The following is a 21,185-nucleotide window of genomic DNA, read 5'->3' on the forward strand; positions in this document are numbered from 1 at the left end:
ATGATTAACTGTACAAAGTAAACTTTAGTGGATCATCATTTTGCATAGTGTAGCTAATTGCGTCCACTCGGTGGCGCTCGTCGCGTTTGACCTCATATTATCTACTGTCGCAAAACAATGCGCCTCTTTACGGCCATACATCCATTAACTTCCTGTTTTACGTCATTGGCAGCTAACAAGTCGTGAAGTCGTATTTGACCTGCTGAAGCTAAAGCTCTGCTGGGAAACATGGCAAAACTTAGCAAAGAGACAAAACAGCGTCTGCAGCAGGTGTTCCAGTGCGGACAGTTTGTCATCCGATGGGGCTTTATCCCCACGGTTCTCTACTTGGGTGAGTATAGAGGCGGTGAGCAGAACTGACCACGTTCGTTAGCCAGCATTCTAAGTACTAACATTTAGGCTGGGCGAGCTGCTGTGACGTTCATCCAGTTCTAAGAAGCGTGGGTGAACGGTACAGCCCAACCCAAATTGGACTAATTTATTCGACTCCCAAAGCCTAATCATAGCCCATGCATAGCTTATGGTACTGCAGCCATGAGAACATTCTTGATGGGGACGACAACCGTAAACGTACCGTAAACCTACCAGGCGCATACATACCACCATATCAGAGGCACTTGAGAGCCACAGTGGTTGGCAGTATGAGATGTGGGTGTTGTGTTGGTCAAATGGTATTCCTCTCTCTTACTGGGGTGTTCCATTAATGTTAAATACTATTTGAAAATGTACATTTAAAGTGTCAGTAGTGATGGGAAGGAAGAAGTTTGCACCATGTTTGCATTGCCCATCGGCTTACAGAAGTTGATTTGTGTGTAAGGCATCCAAGTTTCTATAACTACTGAGTGTTCATAGTTGACCTATTTAGTAGACTAGTCAGAGGACCACGGTTTCCGGAGTTATTTGAGGATGCATTGGGGAAGCCAGAGGCCCTGCATAACTTCCTTGCATCAGAGTTGGAAGGCGTGAGGGGGAGGGGGAGGGGGGGGGGGTGAAATCAGTGAGTAGGCATTTTCCATTTCAGATTATTCTCAGTATTTCAATACAAACACAAATGTGTGTGCGGAAGTATTTTGGTAGTGAGGTGTGGTGGGACAGTTTCTAGAGATGACATCAACTTGTGTCAAGTTGCCTTAGAAGAGGCTCATTGATCCCTCTTCTGTCCTTGATCATCAGGTTTCAAACGAGGGGCGGATCCAGGAATGCCAGAACCCACAGTCTTGAGGTAGTGTGTATGTCTTTCTATGTCAAATTATTTTGTATTAAAGACATTTTATAATATTGTTTTTAATATATATTTAATCGTTGTCCAGTTTGTTGTGGGGTTAAAGAAGACCTTCGCCTGACCAATCACCTTCTCTCAACATTACCCTTCCCACCGACCTTCAGCAGTTACAAAGGAAACAAACACCATTTCATCCCCACAAACTGCAACTAAAGAGCCGACACCCATCTTACTGTCCAAGTAAACATGTTGGCCGTCTCTCCACTTACCTATGTGTATGGAATATATATGTGTATGGAATATATATGTGCTGTTAAGGTCCCTATACGTCCCCAGTAATGTAGCTTCAATATATCCTGGACAAGTGAAGACTGGCTAATACATCTAATTTGGACTCTTGGAATCACATTGGAGTGATTGTCAAGAGAAAAGACTACTTGACCAGAGACTCCAGTGTAATAGTGTACCAGGTTATGCTTCTGTGGAGAAATTGTTTAATGCAATGGATCCATGTACGTCTGAATAAAGTATAGGGGAATTATTTAGTTTCTTTTTTTTTATATACATACCTTCAGTGTAAGAATTTGTTTATTTGTTATTCAATTTCAATCACTACTGCAACAATTAAACTCCTGTTGGGCCTAGAAAATACTTGTTAAGAATAAACTAATAGTGTAAACAAGCACACAAGGTGTTTTGTATTCTCACTTTTAATATTCCTCAATGCAAATATGAGTTGCTCAAATGCATTCAATAATAAAATGTCAATTTACAAATAAATTATGAAAACGTATGCATTTAAAAAAATACATTAACACTATTTGGGTATAAATATGACTTAAATATAAAATCCATAAAAGACGGGTAACTTTGGTACACTGGTAACTGCATTTGAAATAAATATATTTTGATTTGTTACTGCAACAAAATAAGTTTTAGATAATTTTCTATAACAAATACAATATGCATAAATAAATTTGTGCTTCCATAATAAATTATTCTTGTATAACTTATACATTCCTTATTCAAGTATTGCCCAAATCTGAACTACCATAACATAGGATTCAACTGCAGTGAATGTAAGTCAGTTTACACTATAAATCACAAAAACAATAAATAGACCAGTGTACTAAGTAAAAATTGATGTTTTCAGAAATGCAGATACACTTGAAGTAAAAAAGCACAGTTCTGTCTACGGCACCAATACACTATTACTACCCAGGTCACATCTGTTCCAGAGAAGTTTTCTTCTTGTTGCGCCGCTCCAACTTACACAGAGCCCTCTTGGTGTCAGCCAAGAATGCTCGTAAGTCGCGCAGGATCACTAGTTCTGTTATCTTCTTCTGCCACTCTGTGCCTCCGGACAGCTCCTTCAGCAGCTTGTCTTGGTCCTTCATGTTTAATTCTATGACCTTGGAATCCTTCCTCTGGAGAGGAGCAGAACACATGAACACAGAATGATACCACTGGAATTTGCTACTTGAAATAGCATTACTTGAATTGTGTGCATTATTGTAGGGGTTAAAGACTGATGATATAAACAAGGTACCTGTAATATAATGTAATAAAAAAAATATTCATTAAGAAGCTTTTATCCAAAACCACCTCTTAGTCTGCAATCGAATGCCCTATAGGATATACCAATCCACTAATATAGATATAACAACATGCAAGGTTAAAGTAGGGGTCTAAATAAATGAAAACCAATACCTTGTGTTGAAGGAGGTGGAGCAAGTCCTTGGTATGGTTTATGATAGAAAAGACCATTTCTGAGCTGTTGGACTCTGTCTCTGCATGCTGGAGCAACACCATGTATTCTGTTAGGCCCTCGGACAGCTTCTCCTGACAAGTCTCCTACAAAATGGCAAAGAGTCAGTACTGGCATCAGCAAGACACGTACTCATTCTGTTATTTAGTATCATAACATGCATATCGTTTTTATATATGTTATGATTAATGCCACCCGTGTCCAAATCCAATGTCTCCACCAGAAACAAGGTAAAATCACAAGTGAATGTGTGCTTTTTAAGAATATGCAAGAGAAGACACAGCACCAGAAACTAAAAACTCTTACCTTGCTTTGGTGGTTGTTCAAACACCATGCCTTTGGTGTGGACAGCGTGTAGTATTTAAGGGAGTCCGTTATTGAAGTATTAAACTTGTGTTCTTCGATCTAGTTTCAAAAGAACAGCATCAGTTAAATCATCTAGTTCCACCCCACATGTAGGGTGAATACAGGTAAAGACACTGAGATGAATTGAAGAAAACCTTTACCCCCAAAAGATGAACTCTGAATGAGTTCTGATAATTTAGGTATTTACACAGAGACATAAAAGATCAAGTTTAAGTGTCCCACTTTACCTGTATTCACTCTACATACCGTGACTTCAACTGAAGCCTTCAATACTTTTATAAACATTGAATGAAAAATTTGCCAGGTTTGACTCTCACCCTCTGTCCTTGAAGTGCCGTGACTTCATGAACGAGAACCTTTATCTTGCTCTCCCAATTACTCGACGCGCCGAAAGTGCAAGAGGTCGGCACATTCAGCTCGTCTCCAGACGTTTCTTCTGAAGGGACCTCGGAGACTGGAGTCGGGACCGGGCTACCAGTTGCATTTAGCAGTAGGCATGTTATCATTAAGGCGAAATGTGACGTTTCTGCGAAGAGAGAAACCGATGCAGGTAGCCGTTAGTGTCTGAATAGACCGCACTGACAAACAAGGAACTAGGAGATAAGCAACTTACTTGTCAAAGAAAACATTTTTTCTTCTTTTATTAACCAGAGAAGGACACTGTAACCAGAGATGATTAAGGTGCATTTCGAATGTTTAGTGATGCGCTGGGAATTTATAGTCTAGGTTATTCTCATAGGATATCCTCATGCGTAACGTATTCCTATCTATCTGATGTATTAGCTGATAACAACCTCTTCATTATACATGCGTCACGAGAAATTAGTTGACTCATTGAAACTATTGACCAATATTACCCAGTTAATCCAACATTTTGGGCATGAATAGTGAATGTGAGGTCATGGTGTGGGGTTTTTCATACGGGCCTCTTGGCCTGATTCGAGATGGGTTAGCTGGAATGTGTAATAATAGTAACCACGTATGCTGGAATTGTTTCTCTCACTTGCTCAATTGTTAAAGCAGGACAAGAATGCCCAAAGTGAAGTTAATGAAGATTAAATGTAATAACATAGCAAATGAATAAAAATCAGTTAGCAGAAACTTTTTTCCAAAGCAACGTACAGGAAGAATTCTATCCTGCAACCTCTTGATCTGCAGGAAAACGCTTCCACTAAGCTGACTATCCCTAAACCAGTCACAAGGTCTAACAAGGTCACCCACAACATTATACAAAATTGAGGTTTGACACTTTTTCTACCATGACTTATCAATTGTAAAGAGAACAAGAAGGAAACAAGGCATTACTCCTGGCCAAGGCCAAATGAGGAGGGCCAGCGGAAGAAGAGCCAAGTGAAGAAGAGAGAGTACCATGATCCACATTACATCCAACCATCAACTGAGAGAAACAACCAATCAGGGCTGCGTTTCCCGAAAGTGTCGTAGGCCTAAATTGATCGTAGAATCCATCGTACAACGAATTTTAGTTTTACTGGCCGTTCCAAAAGACATCTTAGCTGAAGTGTCTCTTGAAAATTCTTAGCTCTTGAAAGTGCATAGATTAGCCTACTCCTTACAAGCATGTTTGGGAAATGCACGTAAGAAATATCTATGGGTTCATTTTTTTGCTCGATCGTTGCTATGATCCATTAGCCTGACGTTGTCATAGTCATGATTCTAGTCAGAACATGAGTCTGAAACCGCTCTGTTAGGCTGTGACTATGGGGCGTGTTTCAACCTAACTTGTAAAAAAATGCCTCTTCGCTCAATTGGATATACCTACAACCAATCAGAGAAACGTAGTATGTTGATTGTTGAAAACAAATTCAACCCAAGCGCTCTTTGGTGACGTGGTTGATTACCTTACTATTGATCATCTGTCCATCATCGTATAAAGCCCGCCCTGACAATTTGATTGGTCCGAACAGCTCCTGTTCAGACATACTTTTTCCCCAACCGAGCGATCCCAGACCCAATTTCCTGACCGATTTTTTTTGTGGGCGGGGCTAAGTTAGGCTGGCAGCCAGGCTAACAATCCATCGTTATCGGAAACGCATGCCCGACCTCGTCGTTATCCTTAGGCCGACTTATCATGTGGCTACGGCCTTTAGGGTTGGGCTATCAACAACAATTAGCCTACTGCTTGAATTGGCGTTTGCCATATTCGGACTAGTGGCTTGTGGTGCAACGGGCCAATGTTAATCCGTGATCCATACAGATCCGATTTCATGGATCTTGATGCAGGGTTAAAGTGAAAAAATATACAGATTAAGCCCACCGTCAATTCCCATGGTATTTGTCATATTGCCCAACTCTACTACCAATGCAACAGGAGTTATGATGGTGTAAGAGGTCTTGGTGGGGCTTTCCTCTTATGGGGGGTCGCTTAAATTTAACTGTGAGGAGGATGGAGGTTTCATCCAGAGAGTCTTTACTGTTGTAATAATGGACTGACACTGACTTATGTAACTGGGGCATGAATCAGAATGCCCCATTACAGGAATGTTTGCTAAGTAGAGTTTAGAGGAAGCAGTTTGGTTTCAGTCAAAAAAGTATAGTGAGACTTGATAAAAGGGTTGGTAATCAGGATGTGGTCATTTGTTAATTAAAAAAACTATAAATTACCATTAATTCACTAAAATAATTACGCAACTTTAGGTGTAGGGCTGCCTATTCATTTTTGGATTTTCTTTATCGAATATTTGTGGTATTTGTGATGAACGCTCTAAAACAGTGACATGAACACACTCATTGTAGACGAGAGTTTAACCCCTGTGTGGCACACAGGTCCAAGATTGATAAGAAAAATTTGCAAATAAATGGTAAACAAACCTAGCCTGACGTTGTCATACTCATAATTCTAGTCAGAATATGAGTCTGAGAACTCTCCATTGGGCTGTATGGGGCGTTTTTCAACCAAACTCTTGAAAAAATGCCTCTTCACCCAATTGGATATACCTACAACTAATCAGAGCAACGTAGTATGTTGTTTGATGAAAACGAATTCAACCCAAGCGCTCTTTGGTGACGTGGTTGATTACGTTACTGTTGATCATTTGTCCATCATCGTATATAGCCCGCCCTGACAATTTGATTGGTCCGAACAGCTCCTGTTCGGATATAGTTTTTCCCCAACCGAGCTACCCCAGACCCAACTTCCCACCAATTTTTTTTGTGGGCGGGGTTAAGTTGGGCTGGCAGCCAGGCTAAAACAAACCTGCAAACTTTATAAACATAAAACTTGTTAAATTACTGCTTGTATTCTGTTCTTTTTTCTATTTAGGGGGTCAGATGGCTGAGCGGTTAGGGAATCGGGCAATTAATCAGAAGGTTGCTGGTTTGATTCGAGGCCGTGCCAAATGACGTTGTGTCCTTGGGCAAGGCACTTCACCCTACTTGCCTAGGCTACAGGGATGAATGTCACTGTACTTAGCCTACTGTAAGTTGCTCTGGATAAGAGCATCTGCTGAATGATTATATGTAATGATTATATGTAAACCACTGCTACGCTGACGACACGCAGCTGTACCTCTCGTTCCCCCCGACCAATCCGGGGATCTCAGCTAGGATTGAGGCCCGCCTCGCAGACATCTCCGCCTGGATGACCGAGCACCACCTCCAGTTGAACCTCGCCAAAACAGAACTTCTCATCTCCCCGGCCAAACCCTCCATCTCCCACGACCTCTCAATCACCCTAGGATCTGCGACGGTGGATCTGCCAGGAACCTTGGGGTTACCATGGATGACGAGCTCTCCCTCACTGCCCACATTGCTGCGGTCTCCCGGTCGTGTAGATTCACCCTCTACAACATCCGGAAGATCAGGAGATACTTGTCTGAGCACTCCACCCAGCTGCTTGTCCAAGCACTTGTCCTCTCCAAGTTGGACTACTGCAACTCGCTGCTCGCCGGTCTCCCAGCATGCGCAACCCACCCTGTTCAGAGGATTCAGAATGCAGCGGCATGCCTGGTCTGCAACCTAGCCAGACGCTCCCACGTTACTCTGCTCCTCATTTCCCTCCACTGGCTACCCATCCTTGCCCGCATCAGATTCGAGACCCTGGTACTGACCTTCCGAGCAGTGAACAGGACTGCACCCGACTACATCAAGTCTCTCCTTACACCCCCACCCACCAACTACGGTCTTCTTCAGACAATAGCCTGGTGGTCCCACCGCTCAAGACCGCCTGGTCCCAACACAAGCTCTCCTCCTGCCTGGCCCCCCAGTGGAGGAATCAACTCCCCACCTCCATCAGAGACACAGACTGTCTCTCCACCTTCAAGAGAAGGCTCAAGACGTACTTGTTCCGGGAGTACAACGGTACTTGGAATGGTTTGCTAAACCCAATGCTAGTTTCCTCAAGGATCACATGACTCTTGCTTACAGACTTGTTGCTCTTCTTGGTTTGTGGTAAACTGTTGTATTCGGTGCAAAATATTCTATTTTAGTTAATCTTATTTGTATTTTTATTGTTGCTTGCTTTTTCTACAGGTACACTTGCACTTAGAGATTCATGTTGTTTAATTGTAACTTGCTTAACTACATGCTCTTATGGTTCTTCCCTTTGGCACTTATTTTTGGGTTGTTCACAATGTGTGCTTCTTGTTTTGGCTACCTACAATGCTTTGGGGCTATCTTGTTGTTATTATCAGTGACCTATGCACTTTGTAAAGCTCTCTCTTGGAAGTCGCTTTGGATAAAAGTGTCTGCTAAATGAATAAATGTAATGTAAATATAATGTAAATATGTATTGCCTACTCTTGTATCCGTTTTTTTCCTTCTATTTATAGCCTAGGTCTACTCTTGAAATCTAACCATCGAGATTGTTTTGCTTGATTTGCTGTTTCCAAGAAACATCGCTGACATCTGCAGGGCTGTGAAATCTGCTTCTTTCAAACAGGTTGTGAGTAAGAGAGATGGGCGTGTAGCCTATGTCATATGGGGTACACGCCCATATGACATAGGTGGGGGCTAGTGACTCAGTGGGGGCTGGTGACTTAAAATATTGCGGAGGACTGGAGGAAAACTGATCCACTGCCTCAAGTTCAAGTGCTATTTCTCTGAATTTTAGAGGGTGCAAGTGTTCAGTTAAGGTTGTGTTGATGTTAGAGTTGGGCTACATTAAGGGTTGGATTGTAGTTTAGGTAAGGTTTTGGGGTTGATTAGGGTTAGGTTAAGGTGAGGTCGAACTGAATTGTTGGTCCCCACATGAATAGCCACACAAAACTGTGGCAATGATTTGCAACTGTGTCACATACAGTTAGGGTTGCCAACCGTCCGGGACATCCCGAATTCTGGGTGATTTTCATTTGTCCCGTTAGGGACAGCTCCAGTCCTGTCCCGTATTCCAATCACAGCCTCACCGGACAGTAAACATGCTCAAACTTACGCAAATGTTGCTATGGGACACGGCTGTTACTTGTTGGTGACAGTGTGTGAACTGGCCACTGGTGAGGTGAGCATTATTGTCTGTCAAAATGAGAAACGTGTAATAATTGTTTTGACTATTATTATGAACAATACATCCAAGCAATTAGCTATTAGTGGTTTGCCAAAATTACACTGAACTTAGTAGGTTTATGGTATGGCTAATGAAAGCTTGCGATTTCCGTTATTGTTGGTCAGCTGTTGGTGCGTGTGCATGTGCGTGTGCGCACCTGGAAGAAAATGTCCTACATTTGGGGTTGACAAAGTTGGCAACCCAACATACAGTAGGATATGAGACATTCCTGAAGCTTGTTGGCTTCTTTATGAAAGTGAGAACCCACTTCTCGGGTTCTTTTTTGTGGAAGTTCCATCAAACGTCACAGATTATTTAAGGCATTACAGGCTTACTGTTTCTTAGTCCACAGGGTTGCCCACACCACATTGGCCCTTCCACGGATGAGCAACAATTTTCTCTTAGGAAACATGACAACTCCAGATTGTTGTCCAAGGACTAACATATGTGGAAATGTTTTAGTCTAAAGTAGAGTGAGATCACACATAAGATTTTGCAAAGATAATTAGTGGAAGGAATAGTCTATTTGAGCTTGTGAGGTGAAATTAATTTAGTTCTGTAGGCTACACACTGGTTTAAGATGCTAATGCTACATTTTTTGGGAATCCATAGACTCGTAGACAATGTTATATTTTATAAAAGTTTTCTGCCCAAGTTAAAAATAGAATGAGGGGTGAACAAATGAGTTGGAAGTTTCCTATTAGTTGGGCTTATCATTCTTTGCCTGCAGCACATTTTGACAAGTTGTGTTGCAATCGCTCTGTAGCCTAGGCTACTATCTTGCAAATTAGCTGCCCATTTGACAAGAAATGCTTCTATCCCCCAATCTCAATCTCAGACATCCCAACCTGCAGACTCATTTCAGGGAGTCTCTGCAGACTCCCTGACACCCTCAGACATCCCAACCTGCAGACTCATTTCAGGGAGTCTCTGCAGACTCCCTGACACCCTCAGACATCCCAACCTGCAGACTCATTTCAGGGAGTCTCTGCAGACTCCCTGACACCCTCAGACATCCCAACCTGCAGACTCATTTCAGGGAGTCTCTGCAGACTCCCTGACGCCAGCAATCTGGGCGTCAGGGAGCCGCTATCGAAATGCTGGAGACTCCCGGAACTTCCGGGAGACTTGGGATTTCTGCAATATCCACCCTAAACCCTATCACAAACTTTCTTGACGTCACATGGCAAGTGATTGAGTGCAATAGGCTGCAAAGGCAAAAAAAATAAAAAGAGGCTACAAAGGCTCAAAATACTTTAGGAATAGGACAACACTTTGCGGCATTGTCCCGTGACCGTTTCATTGCCGAAGCATGTTACACACTATCAGAGGCGTTGTTAGAAATGAAACTCTACTGGGGCACAGGCCCTTTTTTCTTAGCCTACTTCAATTCTGACTTGTGTGACAAGTCTGACACCTGGACTTCTGTGTGCGTGCTGCAGTGGCTATTTGGCAAGCGCAGAAGAGCGCTCTGACATGGAATTCTGCATGCATCGGTTTGTGTTTTCAGTTAAACACTTTTACAAGCGTTGATTGGGATTACTGGGTTTATTTTTTCCGGGAATATCAATCTAAATGGATGCACTGGCAATAAAGTAAATAGTTAAAACTAAAACCTTTGATTTTACTGGGGCAGGGGGCACGTGCCCCAGTAAAAAGGGTCTAGCGACGCCCCTGAACACTATTATTGTGGGTTTGGGACTTTTCATTTTACGTTTATTATTTTCTCTGCCAACAGTGAGCTTTGTGTTTAAACTTACATGTAAACTTTTTTTTTCAAAACGTGAACTTAGGTTAGTTGCTCCTTCCATTCTTGTTTGTGTACCATATTCTTCTTCTTTCATAAGGCGTCTTCCGGGCTTTCTCTGATAACCCACGTGTTTCACGTCACCACGCTGTTAATTGGGGGCAAAAATGCGGACTTACGGAAAGGGTGCATATCATGGTGCATATAGGGCCACAAATGTCTGCAAAAGAGCCCGGCTCGCACACTTGCCAATTTTACAGTGAGGCAGCCCTAAACCCTTACAGAGTTAGTGAGAACGCGTCTCTAAATCCATGAGTCTGTGATATTGAGATTGGGGGTATGATGAGAATGACGCTTTGGAGAATAAGAATAAGAACAACCTCCAACTGAACGCCATCTCGAACGGTCTGAGACCAAGGAGATGGTGTAGTTTCGCAACCCCAACCTTGAAGCCGGTCGTCTGAAACAGCGATGCATTTCCATTTTCCAAAATATAATGAAGTCATTAATTAACGTTGCCCTTTCACTGAATGAGAAATCCCCCCCAAACAAAACAAAAATAAACAAACCTTCTTGTCTATCACATAATGATAAATACATCTGAGGTTAATAATTAATTTCTGTCTTTTGGGTCAAATTGGTAGGTTAGATTAGAGAAAGCTCGCATCTACTGGACGGGAAGGAAACGAAGGCCAATGTGTGAAAAGTATGGTCAGAAGTTATTGTTAATAAGTATTTAATTACATAAATTTATGAGACCATTAACCCATTGTAAACTATTGAGACGCAGGCCTTCATTTAAGTAACCACTAGCCAATGACCAAGACTGTTACTGGGAAACGTCTCATGATTAACCAATGGAAGCGTTGCTTATTCTTAGATTAGACGACTTGGAATTGTGATATTTTGGTCCACAGCGTAAGTTGGCGAGTTTTTTTTTTGTCATTATTGTTATCTGTACATTTTATATAAACACTTTAGTATCAGACCTACCGTTAGCTTATCATTGCATGAAAGTAGTACTCAACACTAGTAACTACCTAGCAAAATACACCACTACAGTCAGACTAGCTCACAAACCGTATACTAGCACAGCTATTTATCAACGCTAGCTAGCTAGTAATGTCTTGTACCCACTACAGTAGATTGCCAACACAATGCGCTGGGTTTGATCGGAATGAGTTAATATGTGGGATTGTCGATATTCGATAGCTTTGTGTTGTCAGAGCCATAACAACCAATATATACAGCATTAAGACAATCTTATATTTAAATGTATCCTTAGTTGCCTAGCTATTTGTTGCTAGTAAGCTAGCTAGCATGCATATTCGACTATTCGTTTGGTTCAAGTAACATTGTTTTTCACAGTCGTGACGAAATGGTTTAAAATGATTAACAACCAGCCTCTGTCACAATGAAGTCATACCCTACATGCTGAGAGGTGTGTCTTTTTTGTTGTTGTCTGGATTTAGTTTTGAAACAGAGATTAGTTATGTCTGCTAGTTTCATCCAGTTTATGACAGAAGGTTTTTTGATTTTAGATGATGGAGGCCCAAGTAACCCCCAACTCTCTATCCCTGTACAGATGGCTGTTTGCTTTGAACCAATGAACAGCATTGTTGTCCTTGATGATGATGATGATGAAGAAGAGCGGCCTCAGCCATCTTCCTCCTCTTCTCAACCCTCAACAAATCCCATTACACCCCCTAGAGCCCAGATACCTGCCCCAACACACATCACCCAATCACCATTTGCATCTGCAAAGAAGGAGAGCCACGTGCTGCAGGCAGAGAACCAGAGACTATTCTCAGAGGTAAATAGGCAGAACTGTTGGGTTGATAGCAACAGGTCTTGATGATGGAGGAGTACACATGATGAGACGAAGCACACCCTCTGCATAGATTGTATGTGCTTGGGATGGGACAGATGGAGCAGCGTCTCCCTAGTTTACTCCAATGTGAATGTCTTCACATTGCTCTTTTCTTTCCTCCCTATTGGCTCACATGTTGATGCTTTCCCTCACCCGTCTTCCAATACTCCTCCTCTTCCATGCTGTCCTGCCCCTTATTATTTGCATGCTCTAATGTCTACCTTCTTCCTCCCCCTTTAATCTCCTTCTTCCCATTCATCCTCCCAGTTTGTAGAACACTGCTCCAACCACACCCAGGACCACCCTGAGGTCATGACCTTTCTCCATGCCAAGCACGCCAAGGCCTCGCCGGACTTTCTGGCTTCGGTGGAGTTCCGGAACACTCTGGGGCGGTGCCTGACCCGGGCACAGGCCAATCGATCGAAGACTTTCGTCTACATCAACGAGCTCTGCACCGTCCTAAAACAGCGCGCCGCCAAGAGGAGGCAGACCCTCACCAAGGCCCAGCTCAAGGCTTCATCAGTCAAGAAGGAGCAGCCGTCCACCTCAGGACAGCCAGAGGAGAAACACAAGCAGGATGAAGGGAAAGAGAAGGTGGATGAAGAGAAGGAGAAGAACACAAAAAAAGCTTCCAGAAGACAGGTAGGTCCAGGCTGTAGGTCCAGGCTGTAGGTCCAGGCTGTAGGTTCTATAAGGCTGGGTTTGTGTGTTTCCACGTTTGGCGTGTTCTCTCCCCCAGATAGCGTACCTGGAGAACCTGTTGAAGGTCTACAACGACGAGATTCGGCGGCTGCAGGAGAAGGAGCTGAGCCTCGACGACCTCATGGCCGAGGATTCTGGGTACATCCAGGAGCACAAGCTCAAGGGCAAGGTCAGCTGCAAGGTCACACGCGCACACACACACACACACACACCTACAGAACCCATCCCCTTATGCCCTCTCTCTCTCCTCCAGATGATGAAGATCTACGACAAGCTCTGTGAGCTAAAGGGGTGCAACACTCTGACAGGCAGAGTGATAGAGCAGAGGATCAGCTACAGTGGCACACGCTATCCTGAGATCAACAAAAGGGTAAAGACGCACACTGTCTCATCTGGTATCAAACATGTCAGACCTTTTGTAGGATTCCAGGAGAAGCCATCGCAAGTCAAGATGGACCATTTATCATAATAGTCTGTGACTGCTGACAAACTGTTATCAAAAACAAATGAGTTGGATGCGTTATTGGGAACAAAGATGGAAATGTCAGCAACAGTGACATTACTCAAATAGTGATCTGTCGTGTCCCCCCCCCCCCCCCCCTCAGATAGAGCGTTTCATCAACAGCCCCGAGGCCCAGCTGAACCCCCCCGACTACTCGGACATTCTGCAGCAGGTTCAGCGAGCCAACGAGCGCCACAGCCTGTCGCTGAGTCGGAAGCAGTTGGTGCAGGTCGCCCAGATGGCCTTTCAAGAAACGGGCAATCGCCTGCAGGAGAGACGCCACCTCGACATGGTCTATAACTTCGGATCCCACCTCACAGACCCCTACAAACCTGGTAGGGCGGGGGTTAAGGCTACCGGATTACTGTGTGTGTGTGAGTGTGTCCGTTCCCCCTCTAATCTTACCCCCTCTCTTGCCACCACCCTCAAGCCACAGACCCTGCAATGCGGGACTCCACCCTCCAGAAGAAGCTGCGCTCTAACAGGGAGGAGGCGCTGTCCAGCCTGGAGCAGGTCATCAACAAGTACTCCCTGCAGCAAGATGACACAGAGGAGGAGGAGAGGAGGAAGAGGCTGGAGAAGAAGGTGAGGTCCAGGGGAGAAGAGGAGCATGGGAAGGGCTAGGGGAGAGGAGGAGCATGGGAAGGGCTAGGGGGAGAGGCATATCCTGACTGGGAAGGGCTAGGGGGAGAGGAAGGGCTATGGGAAAGGAGGAGCATGGGAAGGGCTAGGGGAAAGGAAGAGCATGGGAAGGGCTAGGGGAAAGGAAGAGCATGGGAAGGGCTAGGGGGAGAGGCATATCCTGACTGTCTGTTTTTGTCTTAACAGGCCCAAAAGGCCAATGAAAAGAAGGAAGGAGAGGAGGCGGAAATGGAGGTGCCAGCCGGGGGGGAGGGGTCAGCTGTAAGGGAGGGGTCAGCCAAGGGGGAGGAGCTACCTGAGGAGGAGGAGGAGGAAGAGGAGGAGGAGGATGAAGACATGTCATCTGATCCAGACATTGAAGAGGAGATCCAGGCCAGCACAGCACAAGCTGGACCTGGTAAGGAATGATGGTGAAGATGCTGGTTGTGGAGTTTGTGATGATGGCATTGGAGGTTGTATTGATGATGATAAAGATGGTGATAGAGAATACAAATTGTGTTTATGATGATGGTGTGTAAATAGCCATTAAAGGCAGGGTTGGTAATGTTGAGATGCACTTTGTCATTTTTCCTACATAAACTTCACATCCTGATAGTAACCAATAAATCTACAGGTTTGACAGTAAAATATCCAATATCTGTGGGCGTTGCAGGACTAATAAACACTACCAATCATTTAGTCCAGATTGAATGCAGTGATTAGACGGGCTGCTTGTCCCTCTACCGCCCTCCTGGCAGTAGTCAGGCATTCATGTGTATTGGGGGAGTGGCTTTGAAGGGAGAGGTTGGAATATTTTGTTTAAATCCTTTCGAACGAAAGCCGAAATTGCTAGGTTCCTGGCTTTAAAACTTCTTCTATCTTTGAATGAAAAGTTTCCCGGCTGTTGTGTTTTTTCTTAACTCAGAGGACGATGAGGAAGAAGAGGATGACACAGAGGCAGTGAATGATAACAAGCAGAACGGAGTGAGGGAGCCGTCTAGCCAGGACGCTGGAGCTCTACAACTGAAGAAAGAGGAGGACCAACTAGAAACAAACGTAGCAAGTCCTGTGTCCGCACCTGGTTTCTCGCCCCTAATGGAAGACCCCTCCCCCACAGACAGTCCTAGCCAGTCAGAGCCCATGGAACTAGATGAAGGGAACAAGCCAGCAAATCTCAATGCTGAAGACGCCATTTCCTCTAACCATAAATCGATCGTGTCTGTTAGCACTGGCGTAGACACTTCAGACCGGTCCCCTCCTCTTTTAGCAAATCATGTCTCTTTGCCACCCTCCCCAGAACCGCTTTTAACCAAGAAGGAAACAAGTCAGCTAATTTGTGAGACACGGTCAGCAAATTGTAGTCCTCGCCCCCCCAGCCCCATTGCCACAAGAAAGAGAAGGAGAAGTCCCCAGAAGGAGTCACACAGGAAGTCCCAAAATGGCATCCAGACATATGCCAATGAGAGGTAAGATATCTAGTTGTTAGCCATGGATACTAATAGAGGCAATGGATGTATCCAAGAATTACTTGGATCACTTTTAGGCATTCAGTTTTAGAGCCGAATATACAAAAATGTCAGTCTCCCTTTTTCTGTCCTCCAATCTCTTCCCCAGTGAGGTCGACATCACACTGGACTCAGGTGTAGCCAACAGTCCCCTGCAGGCAGACTCCACCAGGGCAGACACCCCTCAACAGGAAGTGGTCACCAGCTCCCAGTCAACTCCGCCCCCTAAAAAGAACAAGGTAGGAAGAGGGGAGGGGCTAAGAGCAAATGGCAAAGCATATTGTAAATATATTTGCGTATATACGTGTGTTTAATGTGTTTACTTTCCAGGTCAATGTGGCGACCCAGTGTGACCCGGACGAGATCATTGTTCTGTCTGACTCGGAAGGATCCTAGACCCCAGCCTCTACAACCTCCAAACCAGTGCCTCTTAATACCACAGGGTTGACCACCATTTCCCAACATTTAGGATTGACTTAACCTACTGCAATGCAATCATCAGAACTGTCCCAAGAGGCCAAACTCTGGAGCGGATTAAATGCGCCTCAACTGATTTCAAGTGTGTGATCTGCTTCAGGTCTGCGTCCTACTGTGAACACAAGTAAAGGTACACATGTTCAGACCAGAGAGAGTGAACTAGCCTTTTCTCATCACACATGGATGAGAAAGTAGAGCTTTATCCCCACTGTGTTTACATTTTCTATTTATAGCCCCTGCATGGGGCATGGGAATTTTTACCTGTCTGTTCCTCAGAGTAATCAGTTGTTCCTCCCTTGATGAATTCCATTTTTTATTGATTATTTCTGCAGTGGATGGCTGGGGGTACATATGTCCTGTATGGCCTTGCTGTGTGTCGCTGGATGTAAATTTTGAAATAACAAATGTAACACTTGATTTAAGCCTGTGTACATCCACACAGAATGCAATAATGAGATATTAGATTATTCAGGCAATGTACCAGCTTGGTAGGGCTATTGTATTATCTGCAGTCTGTCTAACTGAGGAATGTGACAGGGTTTCTGGGAATCAGATCCTGCCTCGAGGACAACCAGGTTCACTGGGACATTTGAAATAAACTAGTAGAGAAGCACAGGGTGTACAGGGGGATGTGTTCTATGTAGGGGGTGAATGAACCATTTATTTTTGTATTTCTTTTAATATGTTGGGTATGTTACAGAAAGCACCTTTTCTTTCTTGTAAAAACCTTTTCTAATAAAAGTGGATCGCTCAACCATGTGGTCATTTGGTAAATACACACAGATGACATGCATGTATTCACGCACGCAGTAATGTACATAAGCTGAAAAGGTTGCACCACTTATTTTTACTTGAACTGAAACAAGACAGTAGCAATAGCTCGTCACAATAACTCACCTGTTTCCAATATCGTTAACTCAGATGTAAATGATGCAAGTGGAAAATGACAAATAATTAGTTTACTGTTAATGACACCAAGAGTGCATTGTAGTCTTAGTTCACTGGAACACACACATCAAAAGTTCCTTCTAATCACCTATTGGCACGTAAATTAAAAGTCCTTTCTGAAAATCCCTCGTTTTTCAGTCCTGCTTAAAAATAGTTTTTCTAAACCTTCTCAGAAGGTAAACATAATTCCCTACCGCACATGGTGTATCTTAAAAGCCATACACACAGATCCTATAGTTAAGAGTGGAGATGATGAATAAGGATGTTTAGACCGTGTGTAAACACTGAAAATCTGAATGGCACACAAGAATAAGAATGGTGAAATAGCAGCAGGAATGGTAGAGTTTAGTACAATTGATCCATATACAGTATGTGTATGTTTGAAACAAAATGGCAGTACTGACTGACAGTAAATGTAAGCATTATCTTGCTTAGAGAGGCAATACTGCCTCAATTAATCACATCACTCACATTGACTATTATTTCACCATATTTCTATAATTTTTCTGACAAAGTTAACAAGGACCTGTTATTTATTGTCTCTTCATATTTGGTTATCTGACAAGACATACACCATGTCCAACCCAACAGTCATTGAGAGAGGTACCTAAGAGTAAGTTATACTGAACAATCACCTGGGAGGTTCCAGGAGGGACTATGTTAGCTTATGGTAATAACTTGCGGTGTCTCTACTTTGGTTGTTATGTGACGCTGTCGTTGTCGTTCGCTCTGACCTTACACACATCCTCTGCACAACCCTCTCGGCCCGCACCCACACCAAACATGGAGGAACCCTGCGAACTCTGAGAGCTAACCCCGAGGATGGTCCCTTCGCCGGACATGCTCAGACAGGACACAGCGTTGCCGACCCCCCCGCCGGCGGACATACTGAGGTGGTGAGACGACAGGAGGGACACTCCGGCCCTGCTACCCACAATGCCTTGCCCTGCCTCGCCACCAGGCAGGTGGGGGTGAGAGGGCCGGGGCGGGGACATGACCTCCCCTCCGTCTGACCCCTCTCCTCCTCCGCCCCCTCCCTCCCCCCCGCCGCCTCCTCCTCTCCCTACCCCTCTCCGCTCGCAGTGAGAGCGGTGCCTCATGAAGCTGTCCCGCCACATGAACTTCTTCCCGCAGCTGTGGCAGTTGTAGGGCTTGAGGCCCGTGTGGGTCTTCATGTGCTCCGTCAGGTGGTGTTTCATCTTGAACTTCTTGGCGCAGACGGGGCAGTGGAAGGGACGCAGGTCCAGGTGCATGTTGATGTGTCTGTCGCGCATGCTCTTGTGAGTGAAGGTTTTCCCACAGTGGCACATGAACACCTTCCCTGAGACCCCTCCTCCTCCTCCTCCGGCCCCTCCCTCCATCCCGTCCATGCCGCCACCCAAACCCCCCTGTGCCGACAGGTGGACTGCTCCGTGCTCTAGGTTTGGTCCCTTGTATGACTGGACTATACCAGCTCCCAGGCCTAGTGGGGGTGCTGTTTCCAGAGTGGCTTGGCTGTAGAGCAGGATCTGGTTCCCCTGCATGTCTAAGGGGTAGAGTTGGGCCCTGGCAGCAGCAGACTGGACCTGACCCAACAGGGATGAGACCGACCTGCCCCCCATGGGACCAGAACTGTCCTGGAGGTTCTGGGATGGGGTCTGGTCCAACAAGCCACTATCAAACTTGAGGTAGTCTTCAGAAGAGTGGCAGTAGTCCACCTGGTATTAAAACAGGTTATGATTAGTGAGAATTCAGAAGATGAATTATTCGACATGATTGTGATCATACCTAGTATGTAAAACATATCATGTTATACCTGTGTGTCCATCCCGGTCTCTGCTCTAGATGCTAGGTCTCCAGCCAAGGTCCTGATGTTGGAGATGTTGAACGTCCTCTCTCTCTCCCTCATCATCTCCAACTCCCTCTCCTCCTCGTCGTCATCCTCCTCCTCGGCCCCCTCCTCCCCGGACACGACGATGAGGTCGTCATCCTGCGCTTGCTCCGTCTTCACCACCACCCACTGCTTCCGGGGCATGATGCTGGGCTGGCTGTAGGCCGGACGCTTCAGCGAAGGAGAGGAATCTCCGTCCTGATAGGACGAAACCCCGAAGCTGTCGCTGACGCCCACTTCCAGGTCAGATGCCTCCCTCGCTCGCTTCCTCCTCCCACTCCTTCTCTCTCTCTTCCTGGAGTAGAGGAGCTCCTCTTCCTCTTCCTCCTCCTCCTCCTCAATGAGGAAGGCCTCTCCCCCTGATGGATCACAGTAGCTGGGGGTAGTGTTGGAGCCTCCCCCCTCCCCCGGGGCCTCCACCACTGCCGGTCCCCCACCGAAGGGTGCTTCTCTGGGGCTGAAGTAGTTGGTGCTGCTGGGGGACTGGCTCTCACTCAGGGAGGGCCGACTGGTCTGTGGAGGGACTGGTTGGGGGTCTGAGCCTCCACGCTGGACCTCTGGTAGCCCTCCTCCACCACCACCAGCAGCACTGCTGCTACAGCCAGGGTTCCTAAGGCCTTCCCCCCCTCCAGCCTGCCCCAGCAGGGCCCTGCTTCCTGCTGCCCTCCCCTCCTTCAGCAGCTCGGTGCACTTGTCCACAATGTGCCACATCTGCAGAACACTGCCCACAGTCAGGTAGTTGACGATGTCCTCGCGGAGCATCCGCAGCTGGCCCGTGTAAGCACACGACAGCACACTCTCGAAGGCCAGAGGGTCCATGACAGCCGGAATTGAGACGGTGGACATGTTCTTCAGCAACACCTGAGGAATAGGGGAACAAATAGACGCTAGGCTCATGGGTTGAATCTTACAATTCAGTACGGTCTGTTTGACGAGCCAACTACCTGGTCATGGAAGTATGGTGAGGATGCAGCCAGAACACAGCGGTGGGCCTTGAACACCTGTCCCTGCACCTGGATGGACAGATCACAGAGCTGTCCTTCCTCCCTCTGTCTGTTCAAGCTCTCCAGCACAGAAGTCTGAACACTAGGGAAGCACACCTGCACCATGGAGCCAGAAGGGGCACTGGAGCCCACACTGCTACTGCCGGGCAGGGAGTGGGACTGAGACTGCATCTAGGCTGGGGAGATCAATCCATCAATTTATTATTTTTGTCCCGCAATACAGGGGTGAAGGTGAGGAACTGTGGTCATAATCACAAAGGACAGCACAATAAATATTGTTAAAACCTATTTTGCTTGAAGAGTCGCATGAAGACACCCCGAAGACTATCGTTAACCTATGCATCTTAAAGTAGACATTGTCTTTATTGTCCACGAACCTGAAATGATGGACTGTGGGGTTCCTCTTGCCTGCATTACGAAGCAATCATTAATAGCGTTCCACTAAAACTGTTCAGACATGGAGGGTAGGCTATTCAAGCAAACACATATTCGGCTAGTGAATGTAACTTATATATTTACTGTGGTAGCGTAACGTGGCAACCAAGTTATTGTTTTGCATTTAGATTTAGCTAGCCGTTAATTAGCACATTCTCATTCTACTTCGTTAGCTTGCTAGCTAGCTAACATAAGCTAGCGCCCGCAGCTGGAACACAAACAGGTTGGTCTATGGAGGTTGCCAGCTCTATGGCAGGCTGGTGTGATCAAACATCAGCTAGCTAATGTGGCTATTAGTAGCTAGACACCAAACTTACCGTTCAGAGACGTATTCCGAATACCCGATGTCCAATGCGTAACTACCCTGGCCCTAAAGTTTGTGTGTTAGTTTTGGAAGATATGTTGATCTCCATTATGTTCTGCTGTAGACTACTCGTCCACCGTTGCCTTTATGGCATGTCAGACAGCCAGACGCAACAGACTTGGTCCGATAGAAGGAAAAAAAAAAGAGGCAGGGCTGTCTAGGATCTGGGGCTGCATTCCAATAGTCTACAGTGGTCTCCTTATCCAAAGTCTAGTGGCCCCGGAGAAGTGGGTTTTTAATGGACAACTTTAACTTAAAAATGTCACATACATGTCATACATTTTTGC

General features: G+C 45.3%; 4 protein-coding genes across 7 annotated transcripts; 2 read left to right on the forward strand and 2 right to left on the reverse strand.

Annotated features, from left to right (window-relative positions):
- Positions 1-148: 148 nt before the first annotated feature.
- On the forward strand, positions 149-1,763 carry tomm7 (translocase of outer mitochondrial membrane 7 homolog (yeast)). Its single transcript, XM_084695486.1, has 3 exons — positions 149-331; positions 1,174-1,222; positions 1,311-1,763. The coding sequence occupies exons 1-3, from the start codon at positions 229-231 to the stop codon at positions 1,324-1,326; spliced, it is 168 nt and encodes a 55-aa protein (XP_084551612.1). The 5' UTR covers positions 149-228; the 3' UTR covers positions 1,327-1,763.
- Positions 1,764-2,045: 282 nt separating this feature from the next.
- LOC146295318 (interleukin-6-like) lies at positions 2,046-4,029 on the reverse strand. The gene is made up of 5 exons (XM_084695485.1): positions 3,970-4,029; positions 3,674-3,882; positions 3,297-3,395; positions 2,933-3,076; positions 2,046-2,649 (listed from the first exon to the last, which is right to left on the reverse strand). Exons 1-5 carry the CDS (start codon positions 3,983-3,985, stop codon positions 2,446-2,448), a joined length of 672 nt encoding a protein of 223 aa, XP_084551611.1. The 5' UTR covers positions 3,986-4,029; the 3' UTR covers positions 2,046-2,445.
- Positions 4,030-11,408: 7,379 nt separating this feature from the next.
- On the forward strand, positions 11,409-17,031 carry daxx (death-domain associated protein). 2 transcript variants are annotated; one of them, XM_084696150.1, is made up of 12 exons: positions 11,500-11,518; positions 11,969-12,041; positions 12,186-12,413; positions 12,738-13,112; positions 13,210-13,341; positions 13,426-13,542; positions 13,778-14,009; positions 14,105-14,259; positions 14,503-14,713; positions 15,221-15,761; positions 15,910-16,039; positions 16,131-17,031. In XM_084696150.1, the coding sequence occupies exons 3-12, from the start codon at positions 12,186-12,188 to the stop codon at positions 16,194-16,196; spliced, it is 2,187 nt and encodes a 728-aa protein (XP_084552276.1). In that variant the 5' UTR covers positions 11,500-11,518; positions 11,969-12,041; the 3' UTR covers positions 16,197-17,031. The 2 variants fall into 2 exon arrangements, with proteins under 2 accessions (XP_084552275.1, XP_084552276.1); XM_084696149.1 differs by lacking the exon at positions 11,969-12,041 and having other exon boundaries at positions 11,409-11,518.
- A 190-nt stretch (positions 17,032-17,221) lies between these two features.
- Positions 17,222-21,096, reverse strand: zbtb22b (zinc finger and BTB domain containing 22b). 3 transcript variants are annotated; one of them, XM_084696151.1, is made up of 5 exons: positions 20,852-21,096; positions 20,477-20,507; positions 20,040-20,275; positions 19,021-19,956; positions 17,222-18,922 (listed from the first exon to the last, which is right to left on the reverse strand). In XM_084696151.1, exons 3-5 carry the CDS (start codon positions 20,268-20,270, stop codon positions 17,927-17,929), a joined length of 2,163 nt encoding a protein of 720 aa, XP_084552277.1. In that variant the 5' UTR covers positions 20,271-20,275; positions 20,477-20,507; positions 20,852-21,096; the 3' UTR covers positions 17,222-17,926. The 3 variants fall into 3 exon arrangements, with proteins under 3 accessions (XP_084552277.1, XP_084552280.1, XP_084552279.1); XM_084696154.1 differs by having other exon boundaries at positions 20,477-20,546; XM_084696153.1 differs by lacking the exon at positions 20,477-20,507.
- Positions 21,097-21,185: the final 89 nt, after the last annotated feature.

The sequence above is a fragment of the Hypomesus nipponensis genome, chromosome 4 (genome assembly GCF_054491055.1).
Source record: "Hypomesus nipponensis isolate SF chromosome 4, ASM5449105v1, whole genome shotgun sequence".
In the NCBI taxonomy this organism is placed as follows: domain Eukaryota; kingdom Metazoa; phylum Chordata; class Actinopteri; order Osmeriformes; family Osmeridae; genus Hypomesus; species Hypomesus nipponensis.